This window comes from Emys orbicularis, chromosome 4 (assembly GCF_028017835.1).
Source record: "Emys orbicularis isolate rEmyOrb1 chromosome 4, rEmyOrb1.hap1, whole genome shotgun sequence".
NCBI lineage: Eukaryota > Metazoa > Chordata > Testudines > Emydidae > Emys > Emys orbicularis.
The window spans coordinates 73,962,773-73,980,920 of record NC_088686.1 but is presented as its reverse complement, the minus strand read 5'-3'; the positions used below and the strand labels follow the sequence as shown (position 1 = coordinate 73,980,920).

Sequence of the window (18,148 nt, the reverse complement as noted above, 5' to 3'; positions counted from 1 at the left end):
GATTTAAGGGACCCTGAGAGAAGGGAAACTAAGGCAGGAAGTGCATGCAGCGCCACATAGCTCAGCAGGAGGTGCCATAGGGCAGGCATGCCCCACAACACTTCACAAAACTCCCCAGTCCTCGACAATTTATATATGTTAAATATAAATATTTTATACATTATAGTGGCCTGACAGCACCACTATAAACAGAAGTCATGACACAACACTAACTCTAAAGGTAGACCTTTCTAAATCCTCTAAAATCAGCATGCTTAGTTGGATTCCTTTTAAATTTAGAATGCCTGAGGGTGCAGACTAGGGTTAGTGATTCAAATTTGGAGTCATGTAGAGATATAAGCCCCCCCGAAAAAGCCATTTTTTTCAAAAAGTGTCTAGGTCTGTTTTTTTGTGTTTTGCGCAGAGCTAGAGATCAAACTGCTGATGTGATGCAGGTCAAAATGGTCTCAATCTGCCGAGTTTTACCCAGGATAGTGCACTGCACCCACTAAATCTTTGAGGAACCCAAACTGAGAACGGTATTTAAGAAAATGTACATTTTTACAGTGTGCATGTGCCAATAGAGAAAACAGCTAGAGGGTTTCCATTCCTGCCGTTTTATATGCTTTAAAGCTTGACTCTTGTAAGTGATCTAAAATCCAAAGCGTTACTTGGCTTGCTTTGAAATTTGGTGTACCTCTTGGGGGTTTGGGGGTAGCATTAGTGATCCAAATTTGGGATCATTTGACTAAGGAGTTCCTAAATTACAGGACCCCAAAAACCTTTGTTCCTGCTGCCTTGTACTGTTAAACTTCGAGATACAAATGACTGGATGAATTACCTCTTTGAGATTGAGAATTCATCCTTCAATTAACATAATTTAAGGATAAATTAATCACAAGCCCCCACCTAAAACAGAAGTAGTTTTGTACTGAGTGGCTGGAACCTGTTGCAATTTGAGTCATGGGTGACAGATTTATTTTGGGGAGAACATAATCCAAGTCTTTGGGAGGCAAATTAGACATGTGAATACTTCTTGAGAGGGGAGGCGTTTTTGTGGATGGAGTAGTGAGGGTATAGGGGGAGATGAATTTGAGGCTGCAGCGAGGGGAGGGAGGTCCTGGGGAAGAGGTGGTAGGGGAGGGGAGAGAGGTTGAAGGCTCAGATGAGGGAGGTGTGGGAGCTCGGGGGTAGAGGGATGGGACACTGGGAAGGAGGACATGGGGTGATTGACAGTGGAACTGGAGGAGAATAGGGGAAGGTGCACGTTTCAGCCCCACATCTTCCCTCCTGTGTGTGCGTGCCCAGGTCTTGGGGGGGGGGGACTCTTGTTCCTTTTGGGGGTCTGAACCCACTTAGTGCTCCCCTCATATGAGCTGGCATATGGGAAGCTGTGGCACTCTGGGTGTGTCTGAGCACCTCTCACTGCTGTATGTTCTAGGATCCGGGGGCTCATGCCTATCTATAGGAGTTGAATCACCCACACCCCGTTATTGTGAGCTGGGCTCTTGTGGGGGTGCTGCCCTTTTGGGAGGCCCCCCACCTACCCCCCATGTGAGCCAAGATCTGGGGAAGTCCTACTCCTTTGGGTGGGGAGATAAGATCAGGCATACTTTATACATATCACAAGCTGTAAAGCACAAGGGGGATGACAACATCCACTGAGGTAAATGGAACAATTCACATGTCCCAACTGTTGTTTCAGATTGTATTCATCTCCATGAGGTGTTCTTATCGGAGAACATCACATTGAGATGAATGGGCCACTTCACACCTTTGAGAGATTCCAATGCTGCAGATAGATGCGTAGAGGAGCACTTTCTCTCTCTCTCTTTCCTATTTAAAGGATGATGCTTATAAAAGCTCAAAAATATGCATGCTTGCACAGATTTTATTGAAATTTGCTTTACGTCATGGGAGTGGTGGTTAGTTAGTGACCCGAATTTAGACTCATTTGAGTCAGGGGTTCTGGAGATATAAGACCTGAAAAAATAGCCATTGCCCAAAAAGTTTCTAGATGGCTTTTTTCCCCCCCCAGAGCTAGAGATCAGACTATTGCTATGATGTTGGCCAAAATGATCTCAATTGGTCAGTTTTTACCCAAGGTAGTGCATGGCAGCCACTGAATCTTTGGGGAACCCAAATTGTGAATGGCATTTAAGAACACATTTACGTCTTTGCTTGCGTAGATGTGCAATTTGGAAGGATTACTGTCCACAGGTCCCAATAAAGAAAAAAATAGTGGGAGGGTTCCTATGCAGCCATTGTACGCTTAACTGGATAGTTCAAGGGAATGTGCTGATGCTATTGCCCCGGGTGACTACCCTGCCATTTCAACTCTGAACCTTTGTACATGTGTACAATAAAGAAAGATTTAATAACTCATATTTCTGTTATTCCAACTGCATCTTGGGAAGTTTTTTGAAGCGTTTTTTGTACTAAAGAAATATTTATTGAATGTTTTATGAATTTCAGAGCGAGAGCTCTGCGTAGCCTTTTTCTGCAACATTGATGTTATATATTCCTTTATCCAGTATAATGAATGCATACTTTTGATGATGGCTTGTCTAGAGCTAATTTATTTTTTAATTAAAGTTTAGATCCAATATTTTGTTTAAATCACCCGCTAAGATTATAGATTCAGTATCCATACTGATTTGGCCCTTCTTGATTTTATCGATCCATTAGAGGTAACTGTGCAGCTAGTTGATGTTTGCAATGAAGAAGATATATTTTGGTGTTCTGTATGCTGTCAGCCTTCCTATTGTGAGACTGTGATGTTTTGGGGTTCAACTCAGACCAGTAAGGAGTTGTCATCAACTGCCTTGTAATCCTAGCTTTGCTGCTGTGGCTCACAGCCTGGATACCAATATCCAGCAGACAAGCATACAGTTCCCTGAATGTCTGTGTACTGTGCAGCTCTGATTCAGCACTCTGACCCCAACAACCTGCCCCACCCTGGTCTCCATCAGCCTTGGTTACTACTTGCAGAGTGACCCCACTCCTACTCCAGAACGTCCTCAAAACTGGCTGCCCTGAAGTGCCCAGCCCTGTCCTGGAACACTCAGACAAATAATAAGGTTTGTTGCGCCTTTGAAGAGACAAAAGCACCGTTTATTACTTCAGCTGGAGTTAACAATCCTTTCAATTCAAACAGAACACTGGTTTGGTTTACATTAAAAATAAATTAAGTTCACTAACAAAAAGAGAGTCTTTAAGTGAGTTCAAGTGCAAGGAATAAAGACCAAAATGGTTACAAGCAAGTAAAATTAAAATATGCTTTCTAGTGGCTAAGTCTTAAAAAGCTACAGTCTTGGTTCAATGTAGATTCCTTACCAGTCTTTCTTCTTTCCAGCCATGGCTGATTTCTCTGAGTGAGGTCCTTTCACAGAAATATGAGGTGCTAGTTTCCCTAGTCTTCCTAGGTGAAAGATGCCCAAATGGCTCTATGTATCCCCTTATATCTCTGAGTTCATTAACCCTGCTTCAAGAAGCAGGATGACTTCATGCTGTTCTTCCCTGCCTGTGTGTTTCCCACCCCCTGCAGATTTTTATGTAAATAGGGCTTCTATTGTTTTGATTCCACAATGCTACCTTTGGGGCTGAGGAAAAATCTGTTTCTCCCTGTGTTTGGTCACAGACTTTAAAGCATAATATTAGTGAGTATCCATTATTCTTGACATAGTGTTAATTCATACACTTCACAATGATATTCATCACCAGTGTGTTACAGGCTTTCATAAAATACATTACTTGATACACTTTTATAATACAGCAGCATTGTATGCAATCAGTTGATTCAATTGCTTATCATTTGAGGTTCAGACCCCTGCAAGAGGCGATCTCCCCCACTCGCTAGGTTCATGGCTTTGTTTACTTTTTATGTAAATGCATCTTCATTTGTCACTGCCTGATGACCAGGCTGGTAAGACAAACAAATACACATTCCTTTGTCTACGGCAGACTGGGCTTATGCATTGCTTTCCAAACATATTTTAAGAACATAATTCCTAAAACTCTTCGAACCTACTCCATATGTATATTATGCAAGAATATTAATGATGATTAGTGAGTCATTAGTTTTCCAATTATATATTAGATGCCACCTTTTGGGTATATAACATGACAACAGTGTGTTAAGTGTAGTGATTGTCAGGTCTGACAGGAGTTGCTGTCACAAAGTGGTGAACCACCATGGGCCTCTGTGTCACAGAGACTGACAGAAATCTCAGGGGACTAGAAGTTTGACTCCTGAGGGTAGTTCTAGCATTGGACAGCGCTATCGAAGCTCAAGACTTGCTGTCTTACACCACTATCTTCAGACTACCAATACCATTTCCTCCACATTCCAGCAAGTGCCTTTTTGCCCATGATTGGCAATGTAGCTCTTGTTGCCTTGACTTATCACTTCAGTTCTACATTATTATTCTGTACCCATTTCCTGAATGAAGGCAGGGAAGAAAAAGTTTTAAGAGACACTGTAAAGATAGTTGAGGACAAAAGATTACTATAAAGATAACATCTTAACAGGCCAGACAGTGGGTGTTGGCTGCAGAGTATACTTTCCCAGAATAATCTGAAACTGTAGTTGCTGAAGAACGATAGATCATCAGAAATAATTTTTTTATCTTGGAAAAGCATGCCCTAACCTCAAGTCATTGAGTTCATAAGAAGGGATTACATTTCATTTGTCCTCCCACCTTTGTCTCCCAAGACTAACCTAATAGTCACCTCTAAAGTTTGTTCTTGATACAGATATCTGCCCAGAAACCACCACTGGTTACTTTAGCTGCTATGAGATCTTAAGTTATCCTAATACAGTTGTGATAAATAGAGTATCTTGTGTTACACTGAAATTGTCCTTTTAGTTAATGAACTGTAATCTTGTTTGTATAAATTATTGCTGACCTGGGAAGAAGTTTCTGTTGGAGTTTTGTTGGTTCTATATGTGTTACAGTAACTGAAGTGTTATCAGTAACTACTTTTAGTGAAGTAAGCAAATATTACATAATTTATAAACCTAATTATTGCTTTAATTTTCTTCCCTGTGCTCTAGGATACCAGATGGTCCCATTGATCAGGGGCCAGCTGCAGGAAGGGTACATGCTTTAGAAGAGCAGCTTTTAAAGGCCAAAGAACAGATAGAAAGCTATAAGAAGCGAACAGGAGATGGTTGGTAGAGAGATGTTTTCTTTTTCTTCTTAAACAATATCACAAATGTTTCAATTTCGTCATGTACCACTTCACTGGAAATGCTGATATGTTTATGCTTTTTAATAGCAGGCATGGGGAAAGACCATGAAATATTGAGAAGAAGGATTGAAAATGGAGCCAAGGAACTTTGGTTTTTTCTTCAGAGTGAATTGAAGAAGTTGAAAAATTTGGAAGGAAGTGAACTCCAAAGACATGTTGATGAATTTCTATCTGATCTGGGTCACCAGGAAAGGTACTAGTGCTAGTTGCTACTACATTTTTATTGTATTAAAGACTACAAACTGATTAAGGTACTGGGACATTAATTAGATTCCTTGCAAAGGGGGAATTGCTACTGTCTGGATTAAAATATCATGACTGGGACATGAGCAGCAAATTATATCTGTATGTTAGGGGTCATTGAGTAAACCTTCTGTTTTGTCCATTAAGTCTTAAACAGAAGATGGAAACTCTGCTTGGATATTTTTATATGTATTTTTAATTTTGTCAGTGAGAAACCTATCATCGTTTATTATGGCTGCCTACTCATAGTTACTTTTCTCTCTCTCTTTCTATGACACCTAACAAAACACATAAAACATTTAATTTTAGATACCTTTTTTCAATATTTTAGTATGAAATGAATGATATTGTTCATCAGCATACAGTATAACTGGAATTACATTAAGACGAGAAGATGTCCTGATAATTTCAGGACTTATAGCCATTTAAGAAAAAGCTATTTCTCCTCCTAATTAAAGGTTAACAGAACATTTAAGATAAAAATGTAACTTTCCTTTAATTGCATTGCCATCATAGTGCTGTACAGAGATACCTGAATTGTGTTTGCAGTTGAAGCTGATCCTAAGCCTTTCCCATTACTAAAAGTGTCTTTCATCTGAAATTTGTCTTTCATGTGAAATGAAAACATTTTAGTGCTAGTGTGTTCATGCAGAACAAAATTAATCCAAGAGTCATTGTAAATACAGTGAAAACTGTCCTTAGGCCTATTATATTTAAAAGCTTATGTTCCCAGTAGGATTCTGGTCTCATTAGTGAACAATAAAAGAAAAATTGTTTTGTTAACACAACTTACCACTGTGAAGTCGTCTCCCCCTCCCCCCTTTTTAAAACTAAATTAAGAGATCCTCATACGTTAACATCAATAGCAGTGTTAAAAGGAGTTCTGAAAAATTATCTGGTCTTACAGGAATACCTAGTAAGAATCTTCTTTTCTTTGAAATTCATTTTAGCAATCATGATTATGCTGAATTTTTCAAATAAAAATAGTATGAATTTAAAGTATTAGGAGAGCGGAAAGAGACATGGTCTACTAATTTTTTAATTTGATCCTTCAGAGCCAGCAGTTTATAGATGCGTACAGTTTAAGTCAAGGGACCATTAGATCAACTAGTCTTACCTTCTATGTCTTGCGGGACATTAAATTTTGCCAAATTATTCCTGCATTGAGACCATTAAATTGTATTTGACTAAAGCATAATTTGTGTTTGGCTAAAGCATATCTTTCAGGAAGGCATCCAGTGTTATACTGAAGACATCAAGAAATGGAGAATCCACCCCTTCCCTTCGTTAATCTCTCCCTCATTTAAAAAAAAAAAGTGCCTTCTTTCTAATTTCGATTTGTCTGGCTTCAGTTTCCTGCCATTGGTTCTTGTTAGGTCTTTTTCTGACAGATTAAAGAGTCCTTCATAACCAGTATTTTCTTCCTGTGAAGGTACTTATATGCTAATCAAGTCACCTCTCAATCTTCTTTTTCCTAAATTAAGCAGATTGAGCTCTTTAGGTCTCTCGCTTTAAGGCATTTGCTCCAGCCCTCAAATAATTTTGTGGATGATACAGTTTTCCAGTAACAGTCTCACCAATGCCATATATAGAGGTAGATCTCTATTCCTACTCACTACTTCTCTGATTATACATTCCAAGGACCACATTATGCCTTTTTGCCACAGCATCCCACTGGGAGCTCATGTTGCATTGCTTGTCCGCTATGATTCCAAAATGCTTCTCAGAGTCACTGCTTTCCAGGATGTAATTCTTCCATTCTTCTTGTGTGGCCTGCATTCCTGCTTCCTAGATGTATAACTTTGAATTTAATTATATTGAAGTGTGTTTTGTGTGAATGGGCTCAGTTTAACAGCAGTCCAGATTGTTCTGTGTGACTGCCAGGTCCTCATTGTTATTTACCTCTCAACCAGTCTCTGTCATCTGCAAATTTTATCAGCAGTGATTTTATAGTTATTTTCAGATCTTTAATAAAAAGGTTGAATAGTGCTGGGACTAGTACCAACTCTGCAGACACCCACTAGAAAATCACCAATTAATGATGATTCCCCATTAATAACTACTTCTTGAGATCTGTCAGTTGGCCAGCCCTTAAACAATTTAACGTGGGCTTTATTGAGATTGTTTAGCACTAACTTTTTAATAGAATGTTGTGTGGTACTAAGGAAAATGCCTTACACACGTTTAAGTGTATTACATCTGTGCAGTGTAAGCATCCACATGGACTAGCTTCACGAGTAATTACCCAGGTCTAGGTGGGTATAGCCCACACTGAAGTTTGCCCTGCTGCAGCTTCACTGTTCCATGAACCAAGCTAGCATGATTAAAGGTAACTGCAGTCATGCCCTGTGGTTGTAAATTATACAGATTAGAAAGACTAACTACATTTTTATTGAGCATTTCTGGTGAAATTATAGACACCAAAAGAGAAGCTTGAGTTTCCAGAATCTTGATAAAAATTGTAACAGCTTGGCACATTTATTTCAATACATACTGGTGTTCAACACTTCCACACATTTTCTCATTTCTTCCGTGCCTCTAGTTTATTCAGCAGTTTCTCATGTTTCCATTCCAAATGCCATTTGAAGGAGGATGGTCTCTGGCTTCAAATCACAATCTTGTGGCATAACAATGTTCAATGCAGATGACTATATGCAGCATGTACTGTGCCTGGAAGCCTCCTATGACATCCATGAATTTGAAATTTGTCTGAAGATGTCATCCAGTACACTCAAGAATCATGGGAAATGCCTCTAAGTCATTATTTAGGCTCTCCAAGGAGAGTCCCAGATGTCTAACACAAGGTTGCCTCACAGTGAGTTGAAGGAGAAATCCTCAAATCCAAGGCTAATTCTTCTGAACACTGCTGGGAGTCTGTACAGGTGATGCTCACAGAAGTGCTGATTCAGATCATTCCATCAGAGGTGCAGCAGGGCAGCCAGGCCTCCAAAGTGCCCATCCAATTACCCCAAAGTGCAGAGCACTGACGGGGAGGTTTCCTCTCAGGGGTCACCACTAAAATCAGTGGTGCTGAGCTCTGCTTTTTCTGATGTGGTCAAGCTTTTGTAAAAGAGACCCCGACAGAAAGCAAGGAATTCCAGGCAATTCATAGAATCATAGATTCATAGAAGAGACCTCAGGAGGTCATCTAGTCCAACCCCAACTAAATCATCCCAGTCAGGGCTTTGTCAAAACCAGGCCTTAAAAACTTCTTAGGATGGAGATTCCACCACCTCCCTAGGTAACCCATTCCAGTGCTTCACCACCTTCCTAGTGAAATAGTTTTTCCTAAAATCCAACCTAGACCTCCCCCACTGCAACTTGAGACCATTGCTCTTTGTTCTGTCATCTGCCACCACTTTGAACAGCCAAGCTCCATCCTCTTTGGAACCCCCCTTTAGGTAGTTGAAGGCTGCTATCAAATCCCCCCTTACTCTTCTCTTCTGCAGACTAAATAAGCCCAGTTCCCTCAGCCTATCCTCATAAGTCATGTGCCTCAGCCCCCTGATCATTTTCATTGCCCTCCACTGGACTCTCTCCAATTCATCCACATCCTTTCTGTAGTGGGGGGCCAAAAACTGGACGCAATACTCCAGATGTGGCCTCACCAGTGCCGAATAGAGGGGAATAATCACTTCCCTCGATCTGCTGGCAATGCTCCTACTAATGAAACCCAATATACCTTTAGCCTTCCTGGCAACAAGGGCACACTGTTGACTTGTATCCAGCTTCTCCTCCACTGTAATCCCCAGGTCCTTTTCTGCAGAACTGCCGCTTAGCCAGTCGGTCCCCAGCCTGTAGCAGTGCATGGGATTCTTCCGTCCTAAGTGCAGGACTCTGCACTTGTCCTTGTTGAACCTCATCAGATTTCTTTTGGCCCAATCCTCCAGTTTGTCTAGGTCCCTCTGTACCCTATGCCTACTCTCCAGCACATGTACCTCTCCCCCGAGCTTAGTGTCATCCACGAACTTGCTGAGGGTGCAATCCATCCCATTATCCAGATCATTAATAAAAATGTTGAACAGAATTGGTCCCAGGACAGACCCCTGGGGCACTCTGCTTGCTACTGGCTGCCAACTGATCATCGAGTTATTGATCACTACCCATTGAGCCCAATGATCTAGCCAGCTTTCTGTCCACCTTATAGGCCATTCATCCAATCCATACTACTTTAACTTGCTGGCAAGAATACTGTGGGAGACCGTATCAAAAGCTTTGCTAAAGTCAAGGTATATCACGTCCACTGCTTTCCCCATATCCACAGAGCCAGTTATCTCGTCATAGAAGGCAATCAGCAGGTGGGTACATGCTGAGCCTGCTCCCCACTTCATCACCAAGCCTGCTTATCAGGAATAGCCTCAGCCAAGGAGCTCCAGTGCCATAGATTACTGCAAGGTAGGGTCTCTTATACCACCCTTACCCTGAGAGGGCATTACCAGGGGGTCCTAGGAGAAAAGGCATGTTCCTTGGCCCTCACTCTTTTTGTATCCCCACTGGTTCCCTCTATCCCCCAACCCCTGCTATGTTTCCTCCCTCTGCTCTGGTATTCCCATGTGTGGTTCATCAAGACTCTCAGCTGGTAAATCACAGCCCCTCAAGTCCAAATAAACTGGGTATCATCCCAAATGGTTAAAGTCTGTCAAAGTTACAAGCAACTTGGGTACTATAATCAGTAGTGTTAAGCAGCTCCATTCTCTGCCTATAATGTTGGATTATTAGTTAGGTTATTAAATGTAAAGTTATAGTATTTGCCGAGTAGACAAGGTAATGTTGTTATGAGTAACATAATATTTTTCATTTACTGACTCTTCTTTGCATAATTTGGGTATTGAGTGAATAGGAATCCAAACCCCACCCTACGATGAATACTGGATTTTGCCAAGAGAGCTCCCTTCCACTTGCTGTCTGCCCCCGATTGCTTTCTTTCTCCAAGCCCCTCCCCTCAAAAAATCTTGGATACCATAAAAAGCCTGTGGTATGTGGTTGTGGCTGTCTTTGATGTGCTGCTGTTCTACCCAAATTCCCTCCTGCTGGTCAGGATGTCTTATCACACCCCCAGTATATTACCATCTTCCTGCTCCCTTCTGCTGGCCAGAATTTTCTCACCACCCTTCCCTGGACCTTCAGTTGTGACTATCCACTAGATACTAATACAATAGTCATCATTTAGGATCTGACAAATCCTAAAAAATGCTCTCCGTATTCTTTAGTTTAAATTTGTGATACTAATGTAAATTTTTTTGCATGTAATGCTTATACATTTTAAATATAACTGCTTTATACAGAGAGATACAAAAGTATGCCCTTGTGCATTGATATGAAAGCTGAACTATTGTGACTTAAATCCAGATTTACATCATGTTCACATCTCATGTCACTCTTCCCATGCTGTTACTTACCTTTTCCATAATAACATTATTTTTTAATTATAAACAAAGAGATGCTTCTTTATCCCATTTTTTTTAATATTCTACAGTTGGTTTGCTGGTGTACTAATAAGGACTATGGGAACATAGTAGAATCTCTGCACCATGACATTTACAATGTTACATTTATATAGAGACAGTAAGCTGATCTCTGATAGCATAGCAACATCACATTGTCAGAGAAGGCACATTAGGAGTCACCCCCTGATTGTCTCTTTTCCTGGGCCAATGAATTTCAGATTTATCCTGGAACTAATGGTTTTGGGACTTTTCTTCAATGAAAAATTTTGATTAGTGGGCTTAAGAGTTCTTCCACTCCACAGCCATTTAATACTGCAGTTATATATGGATAAGAGAACTATGGTAAATGGAGGACACAGAATCAGATAATGTGTACACACCCATTCTGGGCTGCTGTTTGTGTTGGAGGATACACGCAGAGAGAGGTAATCTGCACTGATGCTGTGGCGTACCAACAGTCAAATTAATTTAGTGTTGTACAGTGCATATGTACTTGTCCCCTCTTAGTTTAATTACATATCCTGTCCACAAAAAATGTTTAAGCAGATCAGTGTAATCAGAAGACCTATTTAATTTCTCTTTGTGGCTTTGCCTAACCCTCTAATTTAGTATTATTAAGGTAGCTATCTAATGTTGCTTGCCTTTTATAGGTCGATAATGACAGATCTGTACTACCTCAGTCAAACAGATGGAGCAGGTGATTGGCGAGAAAAAGAGGCCAAAGATCTGACAGAGCTGGTACAGAGGAGAATAACATACCTTCAGGTAAGAAGGGTAGAATAAGAGCACTTAAATCAAGAGGAAAATTTAAAAATGGGTTTTGTTGAAAAAATATTTTAGCCAACTAAAATATGCCAATGTAGTAAAAACATTCATGTAATTTAAGTGAAAGTATAGGTGCAAATGCTGTAGACAGCAATACGAGAGGATTTATGTTGTACATATGTAATATATCCTTTGTATTTATGTGTAAAGTGAGCCAGTATTTTCACACACAAAAGGACAATAACAGAAAAGGGTTTAACTGCTGTTTTAATTGTAATTGTGCAATAATGTAATCTCCTGACATATATTTTGGGGGTGGGGGGGGGGGGGTTGTGTGCTGGATCCATGATTGCCAGTAGACTATAACTTTGCCTTTTCATTCAGACTCCATAAGTCTGCAAAAGCTAAAAATAGCTTTTGTTTTGGTATATTACAAGAAGTGGCCATATCTTTTGGGAGTTCTCCCACGGACACATTCCTCAATTCATCAGTGGTGTCTATGAAGTGAGAGAGAAGATACCGTACTTTACATAAAGAATGTAATTATCCATTATCAATTTCAGTGTCACTCACTGAACCATAAACAGCTGGTGTGCAGAGCCATCATTCTCATTTAAAATTGTAATAGCCCCCTCTAAGCTTATTTAATTTCCACATGTTCATTAAAATTTCTCCCATAAAGATATTATCTTTAAATTCTGATCTGATCATGTTCTAGTTCCACTTCCTCTGACTCTAACACATGCTTTACCACCTATTCTAGTTCTTCGTGAGTTCCTCAATCCCTTAATTTTCAGTGTTTTGTGTTAAAGCCCCTGTACATCCTATAGAACTTATAGAAATATCTAGTATTTTTAATATATCAAATTGTACTCCTATATTTTTCTAATATTTCTGTAATAATTGCTCTTTCCCTCATTGTTATTGTACTCTGAAGAAACTTTCTTCTTAGTATCCTTGAAAAAACTAATTGGACACTCATACTAGATATGTTGTAAGGACTTTAAGCAGAGAATATATTAGCTATCTGTATCTAACGTACCCTATATATATCATTCTGTATGTCAATAAATACCACGTGTATGCTGATGGCTCACAGATCTACATCTCCACTCCTGACCTGTCTCCTTCTTTCCAAACTAAAATCAAAGCTTGTCTTTCCGACATCTTGTGGATGTCCAAGCATCAGCTTACTCTCAATGTGGCTAGAACAGAGCTATTTTCCCCCACCTTGTCCTTCCATCTTCCCCTTTTCTTAGTCATTACGGGGAACACCACCATTTTTTCTGTCATTTAAGCCCATAGCTTGGATGTTACCTTCAACATGGTTCTCACTAGATCTTAACATCAAAGCTGTGCTTAAATCCTGCTGCTTCTCTTCTCTCTGCGTAGCATCTTTAAGATCTGGCCTTTCCTTTCCAAAGCTAAACGGTGAGTATCTGGACAAACGATCTTACATCTTGACATTTGTCTCACCATGACAAATGCATTTTGCTTTACTTATGTCCATTCAAAACTATGCTGTAAAGATCGTGTTTCTGGCTCATCTCTTTGACAACATCACGCCTTTCTTTGGTTCCCTCCTCTGGTTCCCCCTGCTCCACTACATCAAATACAAGCTACTAATCTTTGCTTTTATGTCCCTTAAGAGTTTTACATAATGATGTTGGGAAAACTTAATCACTTGTTGGTTTTATAAAATGAAAGGAAACAAGACTGGGAAGGAAGAAATTTTGGCTGGTTTACATGTATTGCTATTATCTAACGTAATTTTTGTAGAACTGTTAATTAAAGTAGCAGAAATCTGTAAAACTAATGTATGGTAGGGATAATATTTTAGATCTGGTGGATATTTCCTAGTGGAATATATACAAAAGAACTGGAGATAACACCATGGGATCTACTGTTCCTCCCTTTATTATTGATTTAGATTTGCAGCAAATGGAACTCCAGGTGATTATAAAAATGTCTTAGTGACATTAAAAAGCGACAGAGTCCTGTGACACCTTATAGACTAACAGAAGTATTGGAGCATAAGCTTTCATGGGTGAATGCGTCTGACGAAGTGGGTATTCACCCACGAAAGCTTATGCTCCAATACTTCTGTTAGTCTATAAGGTGCCACAGGACTCTTTGTCGCTTTTTAAGATCCAGACTAACACGGCTACCCCTCTGATTAGTGACATTGTTAACTTAAAAATATGTTGTTTTAAAATAGAATTCTTATATTACTCATAATACTGCACAATATTCCAAGTGAAAGAATGTTTAAAATCCAATATATTTGCTCTTTGTTTATTTTATATATTTATCTAAGTTTGGTGGAAAACATCAATGAAGTCAGCGTTCCTTTTTTTTATAGTCTGTTTCACTTTCAAGTTCTTGGTGCTGTAGTGATTCAGACAATACAGTGAAATGTTTGTTTTAAAACTGTTTTTGATTGGAATTTTAAAATTGTGAAACATTTCTATCAGTCTTACCTTTTCATAAAATACTATTATGAAATGTAATAGGCCAAATTTAGGTTGACAGTGTCTCTTTAATGTTTGTCATGTATAACCATCCACACGGAATGATGAGTTGTCTTCATTCTTTCATAGTTTCTCAGGTAGAAACAGTTAGAAAGCATGAGTGTAAATGGTTGATATGTTCTTGTAAACACTCCTCTTCACAAAACACAGACACAATGACAAGGCTGCTTGTTTGCCATTTTGGAAAGTTGATAAGAAACTTTTCCATTCCTGGTCTACTTTATTCCTTCTGGTATTAATGCCTCAACAGAGTCAGCAAATTACCAGGAGAGAAGTCCTCAGGAGATTTCTGCCTTATCCACAATATCATTCGGAAATTCACTCAGGGATTTTATGTATGTACTTCCTTTAAATGGACTCTCAAGACTACATGTAATCAGAGGTGAAAGTAAGTCGGTACGGTACGCCGTGCCGGACCAGACCGGCTTCCCTAAGAGGGCCTTAAGAGGCCTGGAGCTCCCTGCAGCGGCCGGAGCCCCTGGCCCTTTAAATCACCGCCGGAGCCCTGCTGCCGAGACCCTGGGGCTCCGGCAGCAGGGCTTGGGTGACGATTTAAAGGGCCAAGGGCTCCGGACGCTGCGGGGAGTCCTGGCCCTTTAAAGCACTGCCCAAGCCCTGCTGCCGCTACCCCGGGGCTCAGGCAGTGGGGCTCGGGCGGCGATTTAAAGGGCTTGGGGCTCCCCACCGCCGGAGCCCTGGGCCCTTTAAATCCCCGCCCGAGCCTGGCTGGAGCCCCATGGTAGCAGCGGCAGGGCTCCGTCAGCAATTTAAAGGGCCCAGAGCACCACTGTGGTAGCGGCGACCAGAGCCCTGGGCCCTTTAAATCACCTCTGTGCCCCGGGGCTCCCAGCCGTCTCTGCAGCTGGGAGTTCCGGGGGTGATTTAAAGGCCCTGGATCTCCCAGCCACAGCCCTGGGGCCTTTAAATCTTGATTTAAAGGCCCGCCTCTTCCGGTTGAGGCCACGCCCCTGCCCAGGACTCTGGCGTACCGGTAAGTCCTTTAACTTACTTTCACCCCTGCATGTAATTCACTGTGGATTTCTTTGTTCTGTTTCACTACTATAGATTTCAATAATCATATAATAGTGTCTGGAAATCTTTGTTTAGTGAATTCAAATTTTTGTGGCTCTATATGTAACTTGGCATTTTCTGCTCTGATAGTCTTATTCTCTTAAACGAATATCTTTTACCGTATCCCTTTTTCTAGTATTTTACAATGTACGTTTAATGTGTTCCTCAACCATTGTTGAATTAATTTCACAATATTTAATTAATGAATAGACACCCTTTCCAAAAACACCTTAAAAGAAGTTTAGGCATGTGAATGGGGCTCAGCATGTTAAAAAGACAGTCTTTTAGGCAAAATGAAAAGGCTACCTAAAAATAAAACAAATGAGCAAAACAGAAAATAGCAGCTGGCAAGCATGTTTTTAAATGATGTTTTTGAGGGATATTGGAATTAGATGACATAAGTTTCTATACTTACATTTTTACTAGGGAAAATGTAGTGAACATATGAAAATTGAATACGCTTGGAGAAAGTCTACTACAATATTAAATCAAGTGTTGGCTCTGCTCCATAAGTTCTTTTGTAGTTCACTATCTAAACGTCTAATCTATAAGGGCAATAACCTCCTTAAAGATGAACCCAGCTGATACATACGTGGGGAGGTCTCCAAAGTCAGGACTAGTTTAACATTAGGGGATTGTAGACCGAGGGAAATAGTTTGCAGCCCTTTGCATTCATGAGGTGATTGCAGGGGTGAAAGTAGAAATAGGGACTTACCGGTGCAGGGCTGGGTTGGGGCCAGCTCTGGCCACCGGAAGGGGCGTGGCCTCGGGCAGAAGGGGTGGGGTTGGGGGGGTCAGAGCCAGCCCCAGCCCGCCCTGTCCCTCACGGGGGTAGCGGCAGCCGGGGGCTCTGACAGCAGTTTAAAGGGCCCAGGGCTCGGCCGCCACTACCGCCCCGTGCCCTTTAAACTGCTGCCAGAGCCCCCAGCTGCTGCTGCTACCCCAGGGCTCTGGCAGTGGGGCTCCGGTGGCTATTTAAAGGGCTGGGGCCATAGAGGTAGCGGGAGCCCCGGGCCCTTTAAATAGCCCTCGGAGCCCCGCCGCTATTCCAGGGCTCTGGGGGCTATTTAAAGGGCCCAGGACTCCCCTGCTTCTACCGCCCCAGCCCTTTAAATAGCCCCCGGAGCACTGGAGTAGTGGCGGTGGGGCTCTGGTGGCTATTTAAAGGGCCCAGGGCAGTAGAGGCAGCGGGAGCCCTGGCCCTTTAAATAGCCCCCGGAGCCCCGCTGCCGCTACCCCAGGGCTCCAGCAGCGGGGCTCTGGTGGCAATTTAAAGGGCCTGGGGCTCCAGCCGCTGCTGGGAGCCCCAGGCCCTTTAAATTGCCGCCTGGGGAAGCTGGGCCGCCACGGTATGGCGCACCGGCTCTTGCCGGTATGCCGTACCGGGGCGTACCGGCTTACTTTCACCTCTGGGTTATTGTGCTCAAGGTGAAATCCCTTCCTAGAGGAGGGTAGGTGACTGCCAGAGCACTCAACTGTACTACATTGGAGCAAGATCAGGCTATCTGTTCTACTGCACAGCATACATACTCAGGTGGTCTGCAAGACTGAGTCTGCTGGCTGGGGGAGTAGCAGCTCTGAGCTCCTTTTTCTCCCTCACCTTTCTTCTAAGGAGCAAAGAGAAGCCTGTGTGGGAAGGAGGGCTGACCAGGAGGAGCTGAAAGTTTTCAGATAGCAACCTTAAAGTATGGTTTCAGAGTAGCAGCCGTGTTAGTCTGTATCCGCAAAAATAACAGGAGTACTTGTGGCACCTTAGAGACTAACAAATTTATTAGAGCATAAGCTTTCGTGGGCTACAACCCACTTCTTCGGATGCATATAGAGTGAACCATATATTGAGGAGATATATATACACACACATACAGAGAGCATGAACAGGTGGGAGTTGTCTTACCAACTCTGAGAGGCCAATTAAGTAAGAGGAAAAAAACTTTTGAAGTGATAATCAAGATGGCTCAGTACAGACAGTTTGATAAGAAGCAAGTGTGAAAATACTTACAAGGGGAGATAGATTCAATGTTTGTAATGGCTCAGCCATTCCCAATCCCTATTTAGCCCTGAGTTGATTGTGTCTAGTTTGCATATCAATTCCAGCTCAGCAGTCTCTCGTTGGAGTCTGTTTTTGAAGTTTTTCTGTTTTAAGATAGCCACCCGCAGGTCTGTCAAAGAATGGCCAGACAGGTTAAAGTGTTCTCCCACTGGTTTTTGAGTATTATGATTCCTGATGTCAGATTTGTGTCCATTAATTCTTTTGCGTAGAGACTGTCCGGTTTGGCCAATGTACATGGCAGAGGGGCATTGCTGGCACATGATGGCATATATCACATTGGTAGATGTGCAGGTGAACGAGCCACAGATGGTATGGCTGATGTGATTAGGCCCTATGATGGTGTCACTTGAATAGATATGTGGACAGAGTTGGCATCGGGCTTTGTTACAAGGATAGGTTCCTGGGTCAGTGTTTTTGTTCAGTGATGTGTGGTTGCTGGTGAGTATTTGCTTTAGGTTGGGGGGTTGTCTGTAAGCGAGGACAGGTCTGTCACCCAAGATCTGTGAGAGTAAAGGATCATCTTTCAGGATAGGTTGTAGATCTCTGATGATGCGCTGGAGAGGTTTTAGTTGGGGGCTGAAGGTGACAGCTAGTGGTGTTCTGTTATTTTCTTTGTTGGCCCTGTCTTGTAGGAGGTGACTTCTGGGTACTCGTCTGGCTCTGTCAATCTGTTTTTTCACTTCAGCGGGTGGGTATTGTAGTTTTAAGAATGCTTGATAGAGATCTTGTAGGTGCTTGTCTCTATCTGAGGGATTGGATCAAATGCGGTTATATCTTAGAGCTTGGCTGTAGACAATGGATCGTGTGGT

General features: G+C 41.7%; 1 protein-coding gene across 1 annotated transcript in view; it reads left to right on the top strand.

The window, feature by feature from the left end:
• The window catches only part of FUT8 (fucosyltransferase 8), a 282,501-nt gene that overhangs the window by 197,981 nt on the left and 66,372 nt on the right, over positions 1 to 18,148 (top strand). The window contains exons 7-9 of the mRNA XM_065402719.1: positions 5,036 to 5,151; positions 5,260 to 5,425; positions 11,573 to 11,687. Coding sequence (XP_065258791.1) covers positions 5,036 to 5,151; positions 5,260 to 5,425; positions 11,573 to 11,687 — 397 coding nt within the window. The remainder of the gene's footprint in view (positions 1 to 5,035; positions 5,152 to 5,259; positions 5,426 to 11,572; positions 11,688 to 18,148) is intronic.